The sequence below is a fragment of the Bombus impatiens genome, unplaced genomic scaffold (assembly GCF_000188095.3).
Source record: "Bombus impatiens unplaced genomic scaffold, BIMP_2.2 scf_0261, whole genome shotgun sequence".
NCBI lineage: Eukaryota > Metazoa > Arthropoda > Insecta > Hymenoptera > Apidae > Bombus > Bombus impatiens.
The window spans coordinates 12537-38514 of NT_176680.1; the positions used below are offsets into that span (position 1 = coordinate 12537).

General features: G+C 30.1%; 2 protein-coding genes across 2 annotated transcripts in view; both read right to left on the bottom strand.

Annotated features, from left to right (window-relative positions):
* Positions 1–25978, bottom strand: part of LOC100740896 — a gene marked incomplete at its 3' end in the record, with an annotated part of 216037 nt that overhangs the window by 8293 nt on the left and 181766 nt on the right. The window contains 1 exon segment of the mRNA XM_033320227.1: positions 222–426. Within this exon segment, the coding sequence (XP_033176118.1) occupies positions 222–426 (205 nt within the window).
* LOC105680618 lies at positions 11763–25577 on the bottom strand. Its single transcript, XM_024366950.2, is given in 4 exon segments — positions 11763–11962; positions 11964–13790; positions 24596–24734; positions 25169–25577. Coding segments are annotated over 2 exon segments (1803 nt in total). The 5' UTR covers positions 13695–13790; positions 24596–24734; positions 25169–25577; the 3' UTR covers positions 11763–11890.

Below are 25978 nucleotides of genomic sequence, written 5' to 3' on the forward strand. Positions count from 1 at the left end.
TATATATATATATATATATATATATATATATACTTATACCATATACTCAAAGCACAAATTGAATAAGAAATATTGTTCACATGAACACTATCTCTTTTGTTCGAAAAAATACTAACGCTCTGCAAGCAAAACACAACTCTTCAAAATCGTATCCTTCCTTGGTGACATTGTGAAGTATGTATAAATTAAAAGAAAAAAGTAAATAGAATAGTAAAACTTACATAAAGTTGTCAGTGTGTCGTCGTGAATTGATATCGTGTAATTCCTGAAGATATTTGCGACGACGTTCTTCTTCATAAACGCGTCGCATATTTTCCGCGCTTCGACGAGCGAGCTCTTCTTCGCTCAATGGTTCTTTTGCCTCTGTACGCACTGGTGAACGATAGTGAATTGTCACCTCACCCTCCACATAACGCCTCGGTGATTCTAGAATAGAGAGCGTTTGTTATTATGCCTCGATATCATTCGTTTCTTTTTAATTCGAGTACGTATTCTTTCGTTTAATGTTGTTAATCGGTTACTTATGCTTTCGATTATGTACTATACTCTATGTAGGAGAATATTAGGCACAAAGAATCGAAATTAAGGATTTATTGTATTTCAATGAACAGATTGTTCAGAACATTTATTTATCAATTGATTTTCTTAGTACTTTATTATTTGTCGAATTATTTGTTTGAAGATATTATTTATTTCAATTGTTGATTCAGCTCTTTTTATTTACAAAATCATATTAGGCTATTAGCATCACATATTAGGTGACTATAGAACGTGGAAAAAATATATTAAAAAATCATATATTTATAAATCCCCCATCTTTTTACGTGTTGTTTAATTTTTATTACAAATAAATGATATATATCATTTATATATATCATAGTTTTTGCAAGAATTAAAACTAGTTTCACTGAAATTGATTTTTATCATTAATTTTTAACTTAATGGTTATAGAAATTTCTGGTTAGATGATGACGGTTAGCTATTGAAAAGAAGATTTACAAATATTTTATATAGTAATTGTTTTAGAAGTGATAGATTAGAGAACTTTAAATTCACAATCACTGAATCCTTCGAAATGTAAAATTGATTTTTTCCTGTACATACCTATCCGACAATTTGGAAAACTGAGTTATAATTCTAACTTAATAATACAATTCTGACTTTTTTTTTAAATTACCATTTTTTTTTAATTATGATTACTGTATTATCTTTAAATACTACTGAGTTTATCGTTTATATAATGAAAGTTAAATTTCCCTAAATGTATACATATGTATGTTTAGTGTCAAGTTTTAAATAATCTCTAATGTTCAATATTATGCAACGGATTCGAATCAAATTCTTCGAAATCTAGACAAAAAATGACAATCATTACATTTAATGGCATTACATGGAATGTGTTAAGAAATGTGACAAAATAGATATCATCCAAATCTAAAGTGTCCGTTGTTATCATGCTCGAAATCAATCAAATGGAATATTAAGCCAACGATATCATTCTCCCTTGACTAATATTAAATTGAAACATACGCCGTCGCTAATGAAATGTCTACTTCGTGTATTGGTATACATATATCATAAGGACATATGGAATTAACGCGTAAATTATGACCATTAACCTGTTATATGTGACAGTATACATACATATATCCTTTATGTACACGTATGACATTCTAGTCATTAATAGCCATTAATAATATATTGTATATGCATATTGTGAATATATGTATATATATATATATATATCATGTATATAGTAAGTATTGTAAAGTTATGGTCAAAGAAGTATCAATTATCTTGCTAATAATTTAATCACTTTAATTACTTTTATATTTTAAAATACATTATATTTTATTATTACGTAGTACAAGTATTTTATATCCATTACGTGGAACAAAAGGAAGTAGTAGATTATTATGAGAAATCAAGGTATAGAGAATGCATTTCTTGCTAAATAATTTTTATTTGTCATACCATGAAATGATTTTAATAACTAAAAGAATTATAGAAATAAGATAAAGTAAGTCCGCTTTTTACTTTTTATAATTTCATGTATGCACTCTATTGTATAAACAAAAACGTGATTTGATGCAAGAAAGAGCTAATGGAAAATTATAAAACGACTTCGAATAATCTGACACAATTACGATAAATTGAAAAAGGAGAAAAAGAGAGATATCAAAAAATAAAAAAAAAATGTATAAAAATATATAAATATATTCATGAAAACAATTAAAAAAAAGAAAATCTAAAAATAGAAAAAAAAATTATTGATCGGGAGGAATTTGAAGTAGTTGTGATGAAGTAGTTCACGATTCTAACCTTTAAAACCACAGCTGTTGCGATATGATTACATTATCTTATATTTCTAAATATCAATGAATTAAATATAAAAATATCTTCACAAATAATGAGTATTGACAAAAACGGCTTATTTTTTACTTCAGACTTGTTAGAAAAAATTTTATCAAAATCGATGACCCAACGATTTTGACTTTTCCTTGTTCGTATTAGGTGCTTTAAACTCTAGACGATAAGGAAGATGAATTTGAAAATTAATTCATGTAATAAAGTTTCGTTTGACTATATCATTATAATATTGTTATTTCTAAAAGCATTATTCATATTGCCATTAATCATATTGTGTACTATACAAATGTAAATTACAAACATTAATAGTCGTAATTAAAATTAAAAATTGAAAAACTGAAAATTTGATTTCTTTTTAGCCTCGTCTTCACCTCTAGGAACCCAACTTTTTGAGTCAATTTTTATACATATTTGAAGTACTTATTGAATAGAGTTCTAATAAACCATTCAATGTGTTTTGAATTATGTCTATAATTATGCGTTCGTAGCAGCATGTGCGCTAGTATAGTTGCTTGTAGTATAAGCTAGTATAAGCAGTTCACGGCAGCCGAATAAAATGACACCTGACCCAAATCTATGTAAACTATATAGTTTACATACGTCGAAATTTGCAATGTTTTTTGTATAATGATTTTTACGCGGGAAGATTCCTAAACTCAAAATTGGTGTAGTCGTACTCTATATTCAATAAGTACTTCAAGTACGTATAAAATTCGACTTAAAAAATTGGGTTTCCAGATTGGCGAAGACCGAAAAATTCCAACCTTTTTTTAAAAGTAAGGACCGTGAATGATGCTTAAATAATTAAAATATATTGATGTACAGATAGATTAACATTCTACTAACGATATGCAGATAGGCGTCTCTTCTTTCGTGGCGTTGCGTTACGAAATATAAGAATTAAAAATTTTAGTGAGAAATAATCATACGTAATTTTACAGTTATTAAGCCATTATAGCATAGACAAATTTTATACGTTTCAATTTATTGGCAATTTTTTTATTTAGTTAGAGATAAATTAATCAGAAAGGAATTCAGTAGAAATTGGTCGATTTTGAACCTTGTTACCAACGAAAATTTCCTTTATGTCCTTATACCTTTTCAGGATTATAAAGTATATAATTATTTACCCAGCGCGCGGTGGGGGAGGTTGTGAAACATTGCTATCTGTAATACTCACCTAATTATTTAGGTATATAAGTATTTTGAAATTTCTCTCTTCGGGTGATCAAGTTCTTCATAGGTTGATGTTAAGTATTTTTAGAACAAAGACCCATGCTTAATGCGTTCAGTCTATAGTACCATTATACTGCTTGTATGAACTCTTTAATGCAACAATGCTGAAGTTTTGACAAGATTCTTCGTTTAAGTTCAAGCGACATCATCTAGAAGAAACTTATCACGTTGTGTTCTAAAAACTAAAGTGGGAAAACGAACGAAATGAATGCTATTTTATGATAAATACTAGACTGAAATCCACGCTAAGTACTTATACTTGTAAGCGAGTAGACAAACCCGTAACTCAATCCTTCAATTTAATATACTTGATTATCATGATATAGTGCACAATTAAAATCACAATAACAACTTCACAAAGTTATTGGACATCTTTCTATATTTAAAAACTCAAATGTAGAAACAATTTTATTTTTTTGACAAAGATTAAAATATTGCTCCATACAGCGAACATAATGATAATGGTCTTTATTCCCACACAACGATAATTCTATAATTTTTCAAATATATTTGACATAAACATATGAAGAACTTACCCGCTATAATTTGATATGATTACGATTGTAATAATTATTTTGTATGTTACTATTCGAAGAATAGGGAAATGTTGAAATACGAAACATTACATTAACTGGGTGAATATTTACATTACAACTCTCGCCATTACCATAATTACCATTACAGATACATTATGTATTTATCTATATGTATGTAGTCTTTTAACTTCACTTCCTATATACTATTTCGCTTGTATCAGATGTTATCATATATTACAGAATTTATTAAATCAAAACGACGCTAGTTTTCTAACTTTCCCACCGCGTGCCTCCTGGATATATTATGTACATTACAATATATGTATATATTGGAATAATCCTTTATATTAGAATAACTATCGTATTTTTGTATAAAATATGTTATTCTTTAATATTAGTAATGTAATAGTTTCATTTGCATATATTATGTTAATAGTAGGGTATTTTCGCTTAAATTAGTCATCATTGAAGTACGTGCAATGATTTTAATCTTTTAAAGTTTATTTTCAACTTGTATAAATTCATGAATTCAACGAAGAATTATTTTTCTTAAAATTCGTATAATTAAAAATTCTGATTCTAGCTAGATATTAGACTTCAATCCTCTATTACTTATGTTTGAGATCCTAGGACGAAAGGATCACAGAATGTCCGAGGCCCTGGGCTCGAAAGAACGTAGGAGCAAAGATTATTTTTCACCAGAAAGATTATTTGCCAGTAAAATGAAAGATTAACAAGGATCATTGTGTCAGTACGAAAAAACTGTGAGATTTATTTGAAATGGAGTGTCATTTGAAAATGACAACGTGAGTCCGTGCTCGCCATCCATATGCAGATGCAGATTAGTTCTAAGAAATATTAACTAGAAGATAATCCTAGTTAGATAATCCTAGATTTAATCGATAGGCTTAAGATGCTTTTCTGTTTTTATCCCTAGTTTTTTTGGCTCACAACGGTGTGATAGATTTATCCATTCAATAAAATAATAACTATTGTGACCCTACCTCTGAGTATATAAATAGCAACACTGTATATAAACTGACGTGTTTGGTATGAATACCAAACGTTACCACACACGGTGCAACCCGTAAGGGCCTGCACGAGAATTCCGCGGTTCTTACATAACAAGCAATAAACCTTTATGAAGCGTCCTGACTCGATCAATACATACTGCAGGAATAGAAAATTAAACAGAAGGACAAGCTTTTAAGTTTCTGACCGTTACAGGCAAGTGCCAACGAATAGCAACAGCATAAGTGTTCAATGGCTTCATAAAGTAAGAATTTCTTCAGCTTATAAACATAAATGTACAAAGGCATAGAAATATAAGCATAAAAACATAAGCATATGAAGACATATATATGCGTAAGAATGTAAATGAATAAAGAGATAAAAATATAAATTCAAAATATAAGATGGGTGTAAGAAGAAATTATGACTTGGTATATAAAACTCCGTATATAATGAACGGCGAAGAATATCTGTGCGGAGCAATTTAAAATACACAGATTATCTTTTTACCATTAAGTATCATCTATATTGTTTATTATATCTACATATATTAACGCGTCTGAATACAAAAAATGGGGCTTTTGTGGAAAAATACAAAAATTCTATTTTATAGATCTCATTTTGGTTTCTGATCTTTGCTGACACACATATGTCTCGTACAAACAGTGTCTCAGAATCAATAGACGTTCATGAACGTTTTTGGATTCGATTCTCTCGAAATTCTTAGGGCATGCAGAACATACAACGGCTGAAGACCGGCTTTGTATGCGAAAGAAGGATAGTGGTTTAACTCACATTGAGGTCATGACACGTTTAGTTCCTACAACAGAGAGTTATACGACTTCTTAGTTCGCACAAAGAAAACTGTAATTATTTAGAGAAGAAAATTTGAAGGAAAATCGACATCGGGAAGAAGTATTAAATTGTTCGAAAATAAATTGCGATTTCTATTAGACTAATAACAACTTGCATCATATATTGGCTAACATTTCTAGCAATTATTGATCTAAAGTTCTGCTCTCTATTTGATCAAATTGGAAGAGAATAATTTAAATGTAAAAAAATACTGTTCCTACTTAGAAATCAAACATAGAAATTAACCATTCCGAATTAATCAACAGAAAAAATATTTTTTTTTACAAAACTTTGGACATTGTTCCCATAATATAGAAGACAGGAAAATTTGCTGAATTTTAGCTGGCATATGGAGCTCTTCTTTTTTTACATCAATTCACATCAATTACGAAGTTATTAACGTCACTATGGGAGAATATGAGAGAAAAACATAATGCACACTTGAATATATTCATTGGAATTTCTATTTTTCGCGAAGCTTCACGCATTTAGGATAATGTAAAGTTAGATAATCCGTCGTTCATATTTATATAATAATAATAATTTTTTATTTCATAAAGTAGGAATCTTCTAGCAGAATATTCAAATACGAATGATAACTATGCTATCTCTCATGCGCAATGACTAAGTAGAACGTCAATGTTTCACTTTATGTCAGATCAGACTATGAATATACATATTTTGAATTAATATTTATTAATCTTTACTCAGATAAACCATATATTTCCAGTAATTTTTAATAAACAAAAGACACAATAAATTTCTTCATTTTATATTAAACAATTAAGTATAACTTAATAAATTCTAGTCAAATATTATAAGTATTAGAATTTCGTTGATAGATCAATTTTTTCTAAATATGATAAAATTTAATTTGTGATTCTGATGCGACTGTAAACAACGAATTAAAAAAATCTTTCAACAAATATCACTTTTAGTAGACTGACCACATACACACACAATAAATCCCTTTTCTCACGAAATACTACTACATATTTATTACTACATATTCAAGAATATATGAAGATAATGCAGATTTCCTAACCTCAAAAAAGGAAAGAAAGAAAGGTCATAAACTAGAAGTAATACAAAAATGTTGTCTGTATACAGGATGAAATAAGAAACAGTTACTGTGATATTACATCAAAGCGTAAGCAATCGATGCAAATGAGTGACGTGTCAACTACCTAGACTCATCCCTGAGTCTGCTTCTTAAGCGTTTACTACAATGGACACCTTTGTTCAAAGGGTTGCGGAAATTTATTTACGAATTGGAGGCGAAAGTACTATATGCACGACGCGCGTATATCCGTAAGGGTCAGCGAGATCACACGACTGATAAAGCGAATGCAACTGTAGGCTAGATTTGGTGAACACGAGAGAATCACAGATTGCGCGTGCGTGTACTAATACGAGTCAACGTTTAGACTATTGCGAATTGCGAGGCACATGCTAACTATAGTTATATATAAGTGCTAACTGGATTAAAATACCAACTAATGCAGTTCTGATGCTTCGAAGATATTTAATATCTCTATATTATTTTCTATTTCATTAATGATTCTTTACAATGTTGTTATTAACAGTTCCACACTCAATGTTCAACATTCGCATTCATTTCCAGCGCTTAATGTTACATGACATTGTACTTTAACGAGTTATTAATTAATTAAATGATCGATCTATCTGTTTTCAGTAAAAGGGGACACTTAACTTTTAATGTCTTCTTAGCTTTTAATGTCTTCTTCATAAAATTACCCGAAATAAAGGTATGTCCATTAATAATAATTAATAAAAAAATAGTTGAAAATCGTAGAAAAAAACAATGTATTTGTTGATTTTCTGATTGTAATGTCGTTCTATAATTAAACTGAATGTAGTATAACGTAATTGAGGATGAAGACGATCTGTTAGGTTCAAAAATGTAAGATTTTCATAAAAATAGCTCAAGTTGACAAAGTTTTGTGGAAGCTAAGGATACAATTATTAACTTTTTCGGGTCAAAGCCCAGATATTGCCCGGCATTGCGACTTTAGGGAGTCCAATACCTTCAGAAATTATGATTGGAAAGAGTTAAAAGAAACAATATTTTAATATCTTTAATATTCTAGCATCATGAAGGATAATATTTTGAAGATCTTAAAGAAGATGAAGGAACACATATTTAACTCTAAAATCAAATCAGAAGACAGCTTTAATAACGTTAGTATTGAACATAACAATGTACTGAATTTTAAAACTGCTTCCCCAGAAAAGACAAGAAATGTGTCTTATCGAAGTCTTCTTTTGCAGTCTTCAATTTTCCTCATAAGCTAAAAAATTTGATGCCGAAGAACTTTTGAAATTGAGGCTTTAATCATGTCAATCTCATTTAATTCCTTGTGGTCCTAATTCAGAAAACCTTCAACATTATATCTGCTCCAGGCGTATCGCGTATTTGTTAATAATGTTACGAAGCAAACTCATAACGTTTTCTGCGGCTCACGATGTTAACCATACATCGTATCACGACACGTCGGTTTGCCCACAATAACCAACATTTTGGAGCTCTCGACGTTAGCTATACGTCGGTTCGTCCCCCCGCTTAAATCCTTCGGCTACTGATGCGATTAACAACACTGGGTCAGCTGTACGAACAATTTCGTAACCCAGAAATAACACATCATACATAACTATAATATATTGTCTTTATTGAAACAAAAACATGATTATATATTATATACTTTTTTATTTTCATTATCTAACTAGTAGTAATGTAAATAATTAATTCGAATTAATTAGGTGTAGTACATTTAAGTACATATCAAAAACCCGTAACTTTACCGTTAATTATTAAATAATAGTTATATAACCTTCGATATTATTATTACTCTTTTTTGACTGAGAATCAAACTGAAATTAAATCTGTTACAAACAATGAAAACAATGAATAAAATATTTTTTACGCAAAGTACCTTACATGACATTTTCTACATATTCTACAACTAGAATTTTAAATTTTATACTATGTTTACATTATAAACCCAAAATGACAATGAACCATTTTCCGTTTAAAGTTTTTTTAAATATCATTAAAAACTTGAAAATAGACAAATGGATTTTTAAATTGTAACTAAAAATATTTTTAGCTTTTTATTACAATATCCATTCCCAAAGTGACACATCCAAATACACCCACATACACATTAACGTGTTGTATAATGGAAACGTCAAATTCAATAATACTTTATTTCAATTTAAATTGATATTTAAAAACTATATTAAACTTAAATGTATGTATATATATATATATATGTATATATATTTAGTTATTATATATATTTAAGTATTATTAATTTATATATTAATTAAGTTATATATATTTAAGTATTATTAATTTAAATATTATTAAAGTAAAGTTATTAAATAATTATATATACATTTAAGTTTAATATAGATATAACATTAATAGTTAGTTTAATATAACATAGAAAAAGAAAATAATTGTTGTTTAATTGTTCGCAATTAAATGAACAGCAAAATTTGACGTGCAGATTTAAAAGAGAAAAGGTGGGAAAACTTGTGGTACAAATTATGTGTAAACGACCGATGCGTTTCGGTCTGATGAATCTCTGACCCGCTATAAGATATTTCACCATCATGATTACATTTATTTCCTGAACTGTGTTGAAACAAAATACACTATATATATAATACATCTATCTTTAACGAATACAGTGAATAACTTTCTTGAATGAATTAAGGTATTAAATTTGCAAAAAACGAATAACAGTAATGACGCTGCATGGCCTATTAAATATCGAATTTTATATACGAGAAGAAACGAAACAACGACAAGACGAATGATTCGCCCATTTAATCATTTAAATTTAGTTTAACCGAACAATTATTTGTAGGAAATCTAAAAAGTAGTATCAAACATGACATATCATTCAATATGATAAAGAGTACAAAGAAACATATTTTTTGTAATTTGATTCAGTTTCAATATTCACAATAATGATATTTATGCTAAACCATATAATTTTATCTTGTTTTAAATTATCTTATCGTAATATGTTAACGGCCGTTGACGTAACAGTACGTTTCCTCACAACAAAGGTATAGCCAGAACACAATGTAACCAGTATTATTAGTGAAATTTCACAAATCATATCTGTTTGTAGTGAAACGAATAAAATTCTCAAAGTAAATTTTATAAATTAACATCGTCTGATCAACCTATTTCAACTAAAATTATAAACTTATTAAGAAAGAGTGTATAACCTATAATTTCCAATTTTTTGATTCGTTTATATTATTAGTTGATAAATTATTGTACAGGAGAGTTTAGCTACGCCAATTATCAACGGAGAAAAAGAGAATGTCTTGTATTTATTTGAATTAGTGATAGCAAGAAAACACGCGCACGCATTCTTCAATTTCTTAACCTTGCTTTAATTAAAAAAACATATAAATTTCTACATTAGAATTTCTATAAAATTACTATCTGTGAATGTGTTAATTAATATGTTTTCATATTTTAAAATATACCAAAACTTGAAGAAAAGGGTTCCAGAACCTTAATACCATTTCCTCACATTATATGTTATATTAATATTGTATTAATATTATATTACAATACCAATTACCATATACATATATGTATACCAATATTTATTATATTATTTAAGATGATATCATAATATCCTCCAATCATCCAATCCAATCATAATATCCTTTTCTATCGCGAAAAGTATTCTTAAAATCGTCCACAAACGCTTTAAATTGATATCAACGAACAAATAAAAATTTCAATCTTAAACCAACCAGAATATCGTACAAATATATTTACTTTCCCTATAGTAGTTAAACTGAATACGTAACCGGATGTATTCATCTTCGTTGCAAACGAGTGATATCTTCCTCTATCTTCCTCTGTCCCATTCCTGTTTTAATATCATATACAATTGAAATCCTCAATAAAACACGAAGAAAAGGATAATTTCCCACTCTTGCTTTAGTATCCTATACGGTTAAAATCTCCATGTTTATCATCATTAAAGCATCACTTTCCTCTCCTTAGATATTACATCTTCATTATCACAAGTGGATATACTTACGATCGAGAAATATACTCCAAACGTTTAGTAACGACAAGAAAGGCAGGAAGGGAGAGAAGAAGAAGAGAGCGAAAAGAAGAGACGCGCAGAAGACGATCCTAACGGTACCCCGGATATTTATAGCAGAAAAAGAATTACTTCAGAAAAATTATGCGCATGTTTACTGACTGTACGGAATCGGCCCGTAAACCGAGGGAAGCGTGCTTCCGCTCCTAGCTTGTGGTCCGCTGATCAAATTCATATGATCGAACAAAGAGGCCCCGCAACTTCTTCCTTGAGACGTCTCGAGCTCAGCCACCTGTGAACTTTGCTCAAAATTTGTCTTGGAACCACTTGTTCGTAGATCGCTTATCGAGTTCTTGTAATTAGACATCAATTGTGGCGATTGTAGATCCTTCGTCATAGTTAAATCCTCGTAGGATTTATGTAAATCTTGTTGGTTCGCTGAATGCTCCTTCGTCCGGTGAGATTGTTCCAAATTACATCTCCGAGGATAATTTCCACTTTCAGACACAGCTACCACCCGCCATTCGTCAAGACAGGAAGTTTTTTGAGATTTCTTTTGCTTACAGATTATGTCTCGTCGATTGTCATCGTGGGAACATTCGTCCTGAATGTTAGTCGCCTGACCTTCTATAGGGCGATCGTAATTTCGAACGGGAGACGCGTTCATCGTGTTCAACTGTTTCCTCTCAAAAGCTTCTATTTCTTCGTACTTTTCGTTCACTCTGAACAAGTCCAAAGGAGGTGGCACTTTTGCTATTTTCACTCTTCGTAAAGTTAAGCTCGTTGGTTCTCTGCAACTATTTGGTAGATCGACCTGTGACGCGAAATATCTGCGAGTCTTTTTGTTTTCTTGTCTGCCTTGTTCGTTTGGGATGTTCATTAATAATTCAGATTTTGCTCCTGATTTCGAATCACATTGAAGGGATAAATTTGTTGCTAAATTATTCGTAAAATTATTATCCGAAGAATTCGACATTTTTTCGTAAAAAGATAAATTTGGTAGGGATATGCAAAGATTTTGTAAAGAATCCCATCTATTTGTCGCTCGTGAAGTGAATTTATCTTTCATCCAAGTTTTGTCTTTATTAAATGGCGTTCCATTCGATCTGTTGGTCTCAGAAATGGACAAGTCCGATCCTACGGTATTGTCTACTAATTTGTAATTGTCCTGCAATCGATACGAATATTTGGAATCTTCAGGTTCTATATTTACTTCTTGTTCCTTTAGATTTGAAATATACACATCTTTATTTTGATTTTTGCTCAAGGACTCGTATTTCTCAGATTTATTAGTTTTGTTTGTTTCTTGCCGCTGTTGAAGTATATCCTTTGTCGTATATTTGATATTGGTTTGAGAATTCGAAAGTAGATCAAGTTTTTCATTACTACCACTAATTTTACCTTCTCCATTTTGATATTTACTCTCGTTCTTATATTCCAAGTTATGTTGATAACACGTCCATGCGTTTGATTCGTATTGACTAACTGTATCACATTGTTTAACATCATCTAAATCATACTTGGAATTATCCATAGAATTGAATTTTTGGCTAGGTACTAAACTGTTATTTAGAGTAGAATTTTTCATAGAAACTGCATTATGTAAGCCCGTAGATTCGTTCACTTGACATACCTCATTTCCTGATTCAATGTTCACTAACAATTTTCCATTTGTCGTGGTCGACATAATGCGTCCGTCTTCCATATGATCCACGTTTACCGAACTCTTCGAACAACTGGTCTTGTGAGAGAACTCGCTATTGCAAATATCTTCCTCGGCCTCAAGAGTGGTGACGTTCGATTGACACCTAGATTTCCTGTCGTTGCTACTTAAGGATGACTGATTGCTCTGACTGGTGATAGTTTCTGTACTTCCGAATCCGTTATATTTCAATGTCGAGCTGGGATTTTTGTTCTCAAGTTCCTTGGGAAAGTCACTAATATAATTGGTCGCATCGTCGTCTGGTGTGCTGGAGAAGAACTTTCTTCTCAAGTATCTGTTGCGCTCGAAGATCTCGTGCAGTCTTTCTCTGGTTCCACTATAAGCAGGCTCGTTGTCGTAGATCTTATTGTAAATCTGTGCGAAGCTGCCCTCGTTGAAAGAGTTTTGGGATCGATCTGATCGAAGCAACGAACTATGACATGTCTGATATTCATCGGATTCTTGAGTATTTACATTTTGACTTAAAGTTTTATTACAATGAAGAGGAGTATAATCTTTCTGCGTGTCATGCTGAAGATTCCCTTGATCGTAATCATAGAAAAAATAAGTTCTTTCGAACTCTGTCTTCGGTCTCCAGTTCCATCGATATATCTCTCCAGTATTATATTTTGAAAATTCATTGTTTCCTTGAAAATCTTCGTTCAATTCGTTACTAGGTTCTATCCAAACAGATGTTGCTTTTTGCATCTGAGGCATCGAATATCGATAATAATTATATCTCAATGGTTGCCGTCTAGGATGACGATGGTTATTCAAGCGACATAGTTGTTCCAGACCATTTATTTCATTGGTGAGAATGGTCCATTGAGGACTCTTCTCTAGGTCGTCGACGCGCGGTAAGTTTGCATTTGACATTTTCACTTTTTTTCGAGAAGTCTTTCAGTGTTCGAACATAACACTGTTCGTTAAGGATATTTGCACATTGTCACCTTACATTTGCGAATAAAAGTGCTACAAAAAGTATGCACTGTCTAATTGTAGAGGATTTTTTCAAGGGTATGACAAGATTATACGCTTACGAATTTCTATGAAATTGGTAGAAATTTGATTCTTCAGGCATTTTGTATTACTTTTATTATATTAGATTGTTCCAACAATTTCTTTCGTTTTTCTAAAATTTTTCGTTGTCCTATTACTACAAGATGGGTCATACATAATTCCACAAAATAATATAAAGCAAAAAATGTTGTGTATCTGTTATTTCCTTATAAAACGAAAGAAACATTCGGGACAACTTAATACTTATAGCTTAATTTAATTGTATTTATATCATGAATTTTACTTTTACTACATGTATTCGTATTAAGTTGGTACATATGGAATGCCATTTTCCAAATAAAACGTTAAACACAAGTAGTTTCTTCAAAAAACTATATAGTTAATCAAAGTAATTTCTACACTAATTCAATGCATTTTCCCAACAATTATAATTTGTAAATTACAAGTATAATAAGAATTACCAATTCTAAAGTTAAAAAATTCTTGAATATAAATATCAAAATAATTTATGGCTCAAAAATTGTTTGGTTAGTATGAAGGATGAACTAAGGACACCTTAGTCAAAATTAAATTTATGTTACCAACAATTTGCATAACATACTTTCTAAATCAAAACTCATATAGGATAAAAGGTGCCTTTCAAAGAAGATATTATCGACTTCGAAAAGCGCTAAAGGGTATGAAATAATTTCTATTTTATTTGTATTTTAGTTAGACACATATGCAACAACGGTTAACAGTGTGTCACATATCATTTCGCAGTAAAAGTAGACTTATCTCAAAAACGAAACCGTAGAATAATATTTCCTCTTAGGGAAACATAAATTGAAGCCTATATTGGGAAACGGAATTTCAAACCCTTCGCTCAGATCATCTTTGAAATCATCTCGATATCAGTCTAACAATTGCGGAGCAATCATTAAACATGCGTAAATGAAATTAATAACAACGAACTATTGTCATTGTTAACTATAACAAGGAAAAATTGGAGAAATTTTGCAAACGGGACCGATCGATGGACTATTTATAAAAGATGCAAAAAGTTTTATTTCGATAGCTTAATCCAATCCTGAGTAATCGATGAACATACATACAAATTGAATTTTTGCACAAGATTATTAGTAAAATTATTCGTATTAATAATTGCATTCCTTTCGACTCAATGAAATACATATATGTATGATATTTATTTTATGAAAATGATTACTGTATTCGAAAAGCATAATGAGAGCGTTATTGTCTTCCTCCCTTTCTTTGTTAGTTCAGTTTTCTAACGTAGTTCGGTATACCATCATACGAGAATCCAGGTAGTTCAATGATATTTTTGTATTTAATTTATTTATTATTTATAATATATTAATATATCTATTATACAGAAAGATTGTAATGAAGTACTTCAACTCCCACTACGATGGTTTTGAATCCAGAGACGTCACGTTGAAGAGACGGGACTTGTGACCATGGGAAAGAGGGAATGTTTGTCATCAGGAATGGACGGAGAAAACCAAACTGAAATTTGGGTGACGAAACTATCAAACAGTAATTATCGATCATAGAAAATCGAGATGAAGTGGTATCGGAAAGACAAAGCACTATTAGATTTGGTTTGACTGATATTTAATTGAATCCGAGTGTCACAGAAGTGCACAGAGTAGTTGATATCGCAAGTGAAAATAAGACGACCACTGGAATTGGCTTAAATGTGGAGGCAAATCAACAGGTCCATATAGAAGAATATTTAAGTGCACATGAAACGTGGAGTATATTAGAATAAGTCCACTAGCTAGAATCCAGAATACGGATTATGCGACTAAAGAACGAGTTTTATCATCTAAAAATGAAGAATAATAAAAACATGCCTGCTTATTTGGCCAGAATTAAAATAGCCGCGATGAATAATATTTAATAAAATATAAGCGATGAAAACGTAGTATATAGATACTTTATTAACCGATTTTCCGTATAGTTACGAAAACCTAAATATGCAATTAACACATTTACAAGGCGGTAGATTCGCTTCAGTTGAAGTAAAAAAAGTGTTATTGATTGAATGTAATACGAGGATGTCAAGAGGAAACTGAAGGAAATTGAAGGTGAAATACCCAAAAAAACTTTGTACATTAGTAAAAGAGCGGTTACGAAGAAATATAACAGTGACAAGATGAAATCGACGATGTGCTTTATCTGTAAGGATAGCATGCATATGACAAGAGACAGTCACACGAAATTAGAGAGAGAGAGACAGAGAGAGAGAGAGAGAGAGAGAGACAGACAGAAAAATATACGAATTCAAGCTAGAAAGGGATTATGATAAATTTCTAGTATCGCTAAATATCGTAGACATAGGGGACAAAAAGCTTTTAAATAGTGGATACAACCTTGTGCAAAAGAAAAGAGTAGTTCATAGACTTTCATGAATTAAACTCAGAAATGAACTCGATAGCAGACCGAGCAGAACCAAATGGTACAATTTCAAAACAAAGTGCATGAAAAACGTAATGTTGAAAACCCCTGTCAATATTAAGCTCACAAATCTCACAAATTGAAGGAAAGGCAGGCGAACCAGGTATGTGAGTTAATACATTCCGGCATTTATGGTCATTTACCAGTCAACTCGTTAGATGAAAGCAGATATTTAATGAAATATAAATATAATACACTTACTGATGTTTTTTCTCGAAAAACTATTGTTAAATGCATGAAGACCAAAGATGAAGCACAAACGCATATCGGAGATTATATGTCCAAAGCGAAATGAGAATAGAACAAAAAGGTAAAAAGATTCAGGACAGACAATACATTCTGCAACGAGGATATAAAAACTTATTTTAGAGAGCTAGACACAAACCCCGAGAGGTCTGATGTGGAAACGTCACAAATGGCGTCGCAAAGAGAATTAATAGAATACTGACATAACAAGATCAATGTCACGTCAGCTTGTTTATCTCAAAAGTTTTGGGCCGAAGCAGTGACAAGTATACAGCATTTACGAGTACATAGCTGCTCAGCATATGCTAGCTTGTGTAGTATACAATTACAATGTAGTATCAATTACAATGCAAAATATGATTACAGTCAAATATGTAAAGTTCGTCGAAGAAAAGATAGGATACGAGTGAATATATAAAAGAAATACTTAAAGTTGGAAATTTAATCAAGGCATGATCAAACGATGAATGTATAAATCAATAACCGAAAACCTTAATATAATTGCGATGCCAGAGAAAAAATTGGATACCACAGGAAAACTATCACCGAAGGAAATAAACGTCACAAAAAACAAAGAAAATACAGAAATAGTGGAGACAGTATACTTAAAGAAGCCAGGAAAGTAAGGCAGGCCAAGAAAAATGATCAAGAACTCGTATGTAGGAAAGGGGCATCCGAAAGGGGCATCCGAAAGGGGCATCCGAAAGGGTCTGACAGCAGGGTACCGACATTGAGAGTAAGAAAATGGAGAGCAACATTAAAGCAAATTTTGTGTAGTTAATAGAGCAGCAAAGTTTAGCAGAAGCAGTGGGCTCGTCATAGGCAGAGAAATGGAAATACGTCATACAGGAGGAACTCGGCACTTTGGAAAGTAGAAATACATAGTAAATAACGGAGTTACCAAAGAACAGGACAGCTATCGATCGAAGTGGGTATGAAAAGCCAGACAGACTCCGAAACAAAAATTATAAGATATGAAATTAAATTAGTTATCTAAAGATTCTCACGGATGAAAGAAATTGATTATTCAAAAACGTACTTCTCAATAGCAAATTTTTCTATAATAAAGATATCGTTAGCGTTAATGGCGGAATTTAACTGGTGTGCTAGGCATGTGGACATAAAATATGCATATTCGTATGGGAAATTAAAAGGAGGTATTTATATGCCAATACTGCTTTATGACGCCGAGACAAGAAAGAAAGTAAAAAAATTAAGGTTAAATACAGAAAAGTGAAGGATCGTAGATTGTTCCTGTGTTGCACAGTGTGACGGGGTTATTGTCTCGCTCTTCTTCCTTCCGTTACGTTCTAACGTATTTCGGTATAGTGAGCGAATGCATGTAAGAATGCGTTATTTTTGTATTTAATTCATTTATAACGTAAATTATTGTGCAAAAAGACTCTGATTAATTATTTGAGCGCTGCTATATTTTATAATTTATAATTGCAATTCATTAAAATCTACATCACTAATACATACTGTATGTATATTTTCATCATTAAACGGACGATCAATGAGTTTATTTTCTGATAATACTAAAGAAGTAGTTACTGTGTCAGATTTTCTTTTGATTTATGAGGTTTGATAATATCCGGAAAAATTATGAGGTTATTTACCTACTTGTTAATGAAAACGAATTAAAAAAGAATAACGAGCTGAAGTTAAATGGGAATTAAATAAGTATCTATTTAATTAATATTTAATTGCATAATTTTCGCATTACGCAAAAATTTAGTATTTTTTCAAATGTCCCAAGTGCTTCATTTTATAACATTTCTTTTATTTTTTTAATTCTAAAACCGATTCTGTATATGTCGTTTTATTATAAAATTTATTATCGATAAGTTAATTGAAAATGAATTATTAATACAGAAATTGGATTGAATGGAATGAATTGGAAGAAATTGGAATGAATTTCTATATTTCTACATATATGGTTACAAAAAGTATTGAATTCTTATTCCTCCAATGAATTTTTCTAATCATACAAAAGTTCTACTAAATGATACGAAATTTAATATATTTGAACTCAATCAATTAGTATGTAAATATAATACAGTTGTGTCGAAATACTTTTCATAGTCACCGTATATTATTAAATAAAGATACAATCAATAGCATCGTACTGTACACGATATTAAATACTTTGGAAATTAATTGTATCAGAGGTACCGTTAATTGAATCGTAATCAGGAGAACTTATATAAAGTAGTAAAAATATTTGTAAATAGATTCAAAGATTGTAATGTTTGGAATACAATATGGTGTCAGCAACGTTTAATGTTTCTAAGAAGGCCCAAACAGCTATGCCATTTTCAAAATATTACTTCTAATAACTTCTACGATTTTGTTATTAATTGTTTGAAGCGAAAGGAACTACACTTTTTTTCATATAGAAAAGGCTTCCTTATTTGCTTGATGTACGTCCGTACCATAATCTTTATATATACTTTCCTTACATATACTCCTTTATATATACTTTAATATACTTTCCTTACAATTTCTAATACGTGTACTTTTCAATGAAGTCAAAGAAAATTTTTCTATCTTTAAAATTTCTATTATTTATATAAAATTTTTAATAGCGGCGGCTTCACCAATTACAATAACCTTGAAATATATTGACAAGATTAATATTCTGAACAACTTTTTCCTATAAACCGCTCGACATTAGTTTACAAGTCATAAAGCAATTTATGTTTAATAATAATATTAAATCTGTATTATATAACAATGTATTTTATAAATTTTTCTTCTGTGAACAATTTTTCAATGACAATAGGCGTATTTGCCACATTTTTAAACAATTGATGATCGAAATAAAGTGCAACATTTCGTACAATATATTCATTCAGAACTATTTCACGCTAGCGTAGCTAACGGTGCAGTGACCGGACACTACTCTAGCTCAACCTACAACCCATTATTATTTCTTTTTCATTTATGCAATTTAAAATATAGCTATCTCTGTTATCAGTGGGTTAAGTTTAATTTGAGCTACATAAAAATGCACTAGCTTACTTCATAATTAAGTGTAATCATAACCTAAAAATAAATCTAATTGAAGTTTTTTGCGAATATCTTGAATATTTGAAAACTATGAGCGAGTAACAGAAATATGTATAGAAAACAGTTGTTCAGAGTGTTGGTCTTGATAACATATTTCAAGGTTATTAAAATCGGCGAGGTCATCCATATTCCCAATAATTATCGAATTATTACGTGAAAATTTCTTGATCTGTCAATCATTACTTGAAAATTATTACCTGAAAATAATACCTACTCGAATATTTCTTATTTTTTGTACTTTTACAATTAATACTTGTATATCCTTGATCTATTTTGTATTATTTATAATATGAAAAACATTGATACTTTACCATTAATGATAAATAAAATACTTATTCTTAATAAATTTAATGGAACATCTATAGATATAAAAAAGCAAGTAGATATTTTGTCAATTTTTATTTAATCGGTTAGAAATTTGAGGTAACAATTTTTTATTGGAATGACGACTCTAACTAACGTTACGGTTGTCGCGCACAGTATGAGGGTCTTCGATATAGTAAAAAACTTCCGGAAGTTTGTAATACACCGCTTTCATATTTTGATACGGCCAAGTGTTTCTATCTATTGATTGCAAAAGAGAAGATAAATCAAAAACATAATTAGAAAACAATTATATTTTTTTTTAACGAAGCGAATGAGAAACAAGAGGCACCTAAGAGAGACAAAACACCTATTGCATGCATAGATGCTCTTCTTCCATGACAAAATTATGAAACTGCTCAAGTTTGGAGAAAACGAATTCTACAGAAAATAGATTAAAAATTGTTTAAATAATTAACAAATTAACAAGTAACTGATAATTTCTGTTGCGTTTATTTCTCTATTTTCTTTAGCAGTGACGTTGGATATTGATTTTGATAAACAAAATTTTACTGAGAAGTTACAACAAAAGTTATCGATTTATTGATTAGTTAGAAAGATTTTACGAGTTGAATACATTACAGGAAGAAAGAAATGTATAGAATAATTTTATTACGACATATGTACATATTATAAATATTAGAAAAATATCTGAGAATGTTTAATGATTTATAAGTATCACGTTCTGCTACAACTCACAGTAGCCTGTGTCATAAATAAGATTTTAACATTTGTATAAAAATGAAATTCTGAAGATGTAAAATTTTCTATAAATTTGCACTCTTTGTATTAAAATTTATATTATATAGCTTTTAATTAACAATGGGGTATTGTTTACAAGAGTTAAATTGCAGAAATAATATTTAGAGAAACTTTTCAGCCAGCTCCTTTCGATCAAGTGCAGGATTAATTGTATGATGATCAACGATGAAGAATGGAAAGTATATTTTGATTGAGAAACCGGTAGCCTCTCAAAAACTTCGTGGTCATTGGCATCGCGATCGACAGGGTTTTAATTAGTATCCTTAATTACATAACGAAAACACGCTTCACGGCATTGATAAAATAAATACAACTGATCAGACCTTCACCACTTTAATTGGCTGCCTAGATTAAGAAATAGTTGGTTTTAAAAGGGAAACGACTTTCTGCGAATCAACTCGCGTAATAATTTCTAGAAACTTTTATTAGGAAGATATATAAGCATACCAAGTACGTTCTCCAACACATTTTTCTACATAAATGATCGAATATAGGAACTTACATCAGATTATAAATCGTAATAGAAGAGAATTTTTCGAAATAATTTATAACATGAGTTCACAGTAAATTTATCGATTTATAACTTTATTAAATAACGAATTCTAATAGAAGAAGTTTTATTCCAGAATACTAATCATACATATATAAAACTTAGTAACATATCCTACAACCACATGTAAATTAAGAATTACATAATTGTGCAACTCTTCGATAATAGAAAAAGCATCCACCAGTTGCTATGCAACTTCTGAAAATTGTAGAAATTAAGTTTGACGAAAACGCCTTTTTAGTTGCTAAATAGTTTTTTGTAAGGACTAATAAATATTTCGGGATGAAATATTGCATATTACACTTTTAAACTCAGAATGATAAAAACTATATTTTCACAAAGTTTCAACTCTGTATATTAAATTGAAGATAGTGCTATTTTGAATGATATCTATCTATTTATTTTGGTGACATCTCATTTGATAGATGCTTCTAACACCTATAATTTTTATTGGGAACGTCTTGCGATCCGATTATTAGGTTCGTTGTTATACACAAACAAACCTGTCTCTGACATCTTTGGAGATTGTTTACAAAGTTCGTGTAAGAAATTTCGGGTGGCAAATATACAGGATAAATAGGATTTGTTTCTAAACATGATTTTTATAAGCTGACACGAGAAAATTTCACAAGAAAAGGCAAACTTGACTGAACCTATTCGGTAAGGAACAGGGTTAATCGTAACAATACGGTGTTTCGTAACACTTTTTCTCCACTTATTTAAGAATTATTGTTTTGGAAAAGGATGCGAAATGTATGGAAAAAAGAAGAATCTGAAACGACGTCACCTTTATTCTAACGACAAAATATTTGTAAGTTAGCAATAGGGTCGTATATATTTAAATTCAGTGCACAGCTCAACGTGGCACGGTTATCTTGTTACACTCGCGACATGATCTTTCTTTGGGAAAGGTGTTACTTATGCTCTCATAATCGGCATTCTATTCAAATAAGCAATACCATCCCCAATGCACATTCTGGAGCTATTTGTTCCCAATTCAGAGAAACAATTTTTATCGAGAAACGATTTTACTATGAAGTAGCACGTTGAATGAAACCACTGCCCTAATGAACCGCTTCATTTTGTCATTTTTACCAGAATTTATATAACGCCACTGTCGATATGAATTTTAATAGCAATTAGCGATTCAAAACATTCTATTGCATTTATTGCTGCTGCAAGTACTCGAAATTTAATTGTCTCTATAATTATTCCAGAATATTATTTTCTCAAATAATACTAGTAATACGAGGAATTTTAGATTATCAGCAAAGAAAGAAGTAACATCGACCAAAGTTTTGGAAGAAATGCTTTTTCAGTTCTTTTGATAAAAATAATAAAATGTAAAATGTTATTTTCTACTTCAGAACAAAAATTCAAGTGCGCGAAAATTGTTTTATAAGTTCTAGATTTTATGAGTAATATAGATTAGAAAAGAATGCTTTTATTAATAGAAATAAAACTTGAAATAATTAAGAAACTCTTATTTTACCGTGAATTATGTTATTAACAATTTCGTTATCCAAAAAAGTATTTTAGAAATTAATATTAATTGAGGAATATTATTTGAATTTTACATGATGTATTAACCTGCTATATTTTTTACGTTTCCATAAACGAAAAGAAATTTATTAATATTATGAAATTTTTAAATCTAGATTTATGAAATTTATGTCAATGCCAAAATTAAAGCAGTTTAATTTTAGTAAGTTATCTAATAGGAAAAACTTTATATAATTTATAAAACTTAAAATATACAACACAGAATATATAATTATGTATAAAGAATGTATAAAAAATAAAACACAATTTATAAAATGTTGGCTGCGTTCAGTTTCGATACTATTATGTCACAATAAAGCATATCTGTTCGAAATGTTCGAAAGTATTCTATGCATATTGACAACGAAGGCATGAACATCCTTTTAATATATAACTATAAAATAATAAATAAAAAGAGATATTCTACCTTAAAATCTTTCTCACAGTAATGTTTTCGAAGGCCAAATATATTTAAAAAATTCATACATGTAATGATATATACAGGATTAGGTCGAATGGGTGATACAATTGGGTAAGGAGTGCTTCTATGTACAATAAAAAGAACAGGTTGAAAATGTGGAATAAATTTTTTCTTGTAACACTCCGTTTCCGAAAAAACCGAGTTTGAAAATTTGTCAAACATGCTAAAGCTTGGCTAAGTACCAAGTAGATATGAATAAACAATCGGAAGGAAGTTGTTCTACATGCGAAAATAAGTCAAAAATTAAAAATACAGTTTTCTCGTTTAAGCTTTATTTTTAAATGAAAATGAAGTTTGTATGTGTTTAATTAAGAACTAGTATGGTACACGGGCATGGCACATTGTTAAATTTGATTATTTTTCTCAAAAAACAAAGCATTTTATGAAAAAATTTAATTCTATTCTTTTGACTTATTTTCACGTATAGTTTAATCTCCTCTCGATTATTTACTCCTGTTCACTGCGAAATTAGTCATGTTTAAAAATACTTGTCAACTATAGAAATTCGATTTTCTTAGAAAGGGAGCGTCATGTGAAAGAATTTTAGTCTATATTTACGACTTATTTTTTCACGCAGAATCAGCCTCAACCCGGTTGTATCACCGGCTACGAATCATCCTGTACATAATTAATCAAAATTATACTCAGATATTTGATATTGATTTGTTTGAATATTTAACAATTATATATTGTAATAATATAAAATTAAAATCAATCTGGTTACAGTCAAGTGCCTTTTACATTATTTAGCATCTTTTAAATTTGCCAAACCATTTTACATTAATATAATATTTCAACTTTTAGAATAACACGTCCATCTATCGAGTCCAATTTCTATAAATTTAAATATTTAAAATAATCGTAAATAAATATTTTTCAAGTTATAATAATTTATAAAGTTTCGCTTTATTAGTCATAAGAGTTCTAAGAATTCGTTATTAACTTTTTGACAGAATGAATAAAAATTTTATTTCATAAAAATTGTTGTTAAATTATTTTAGAAAATTGCTGGTAGAGGAGCGAAAAAAATTCGCCGAATCCATCATGATTTTATATAATGTACAATCCATCGTAATTTCGTCACGTGGCTCCCATTAAATTTACCCATATAAACTTGTCATACGAAGCCTCGAAATATCACTATACCACACGTTTGTAATTAACATTCAAGACAGGAGATAATTAAACTTGCAAGACATTATTCACTTATGACCTTGCACACGTTCCTCCAAAACTTTAACTATCCTTCAACTCTTCATATTTAAAGGAACTTTATACCTATTTATAATCCGATATCTTTGAATTATCTTATCGATTAAAACAAGATTTCGAGACCTTTGTTCAACTCATTACACTTTGCACTTTCCACGTGACATCACTTAATACAACTTTAAAACCATCTTCTGATTTACTCCACCTTTATGTTTATGAAAAAATTGAAATTCATGTTATATCACACTAACCGTATTTAAAATTGGTATTTAATGAACAATTTAATATTTTAAGAATCATACAGTATTATAAAAAATAGTAAATATATAGTATGAAAATCAAAATAAAAATAATACATTTATTCGTCAAATTTTACAAAGGTCCAAAAATATAATTTTAATAATTTCCGTAACGTTTATTAGATTTAAAGATTATCAGATTTAGTTATCAAAGAGCTCTACATTCTTAAAAATATGATTTTAGTCTTCTGAAGTAATGTTAATCAATTTAGAAATTTACGAAGTTTAGTTATCGAGTTTATTAGTTTATCATATTTAAAAATTGATCAAAGATATAAGAAAATTTAGTCTATTTCGAATTTGAGACATTTTTTAAAAACACATAGGAGCACTATTAAACTTTATAACGTAGTCAGATTATTCAAGTAAAACAGAAGGAGAGAACGCGTTGATGGAAGACACGGAAGTAATACCACACTGGATAATGGGCGGGCAATAAACGTATCGTGTGTTCACGTCGAAACCTGGCGAGCACTCGCGGCACGTTTCACGCGAACAAAGCGACGCTTCTTCCAGACTACCTACACGGAGGCTTGTATTGCGAAACAAGCGCACCGATGATCGTCTACTGCAAACGTGAATTCGCCGCGGCTTTTCGCGCTCCCTCCTCCAACTACGTTCACGTTCGCTTTCCGTGTCATCCGTATTTTTGCTACGAAACACTCGAATTCTTCGTGAAGGTCAGTCGTGCGTGCATAACCATCGCAATATTCTTCACGTTTGTGTGCACTCTTTATGTGGAAATTTATTGAAATATTGTATAATTATTAAGCAATCGTAATTTCGTAATATTTTATGTAATTTCGTATTTTTATTAACATAATTAAGGAAATGAAATCTGTATAAAGATTTATCTTGTGTATCTTGAAATTTTCGATAAATGTATAACATGCGAGTTAGTTAGTTTGTACGTAAAATATTTTACAAATTACGGATTTAATCATTTAATTTAATCTACCTACACCGGTATAAGTGTAATGTACTGGATTATGTGATTTTTCTTTCAACATCCAATTTATAGAAATTATTTCTTGAACGACGGAAAATAAAATGTGGTAACATTTTTATGAAATGAATCGTAAATCGTGTATTTATCGTGTATTTATGTAAATTTAAATAAATTTAAATTTAAGAAAACAAGGACAATTTA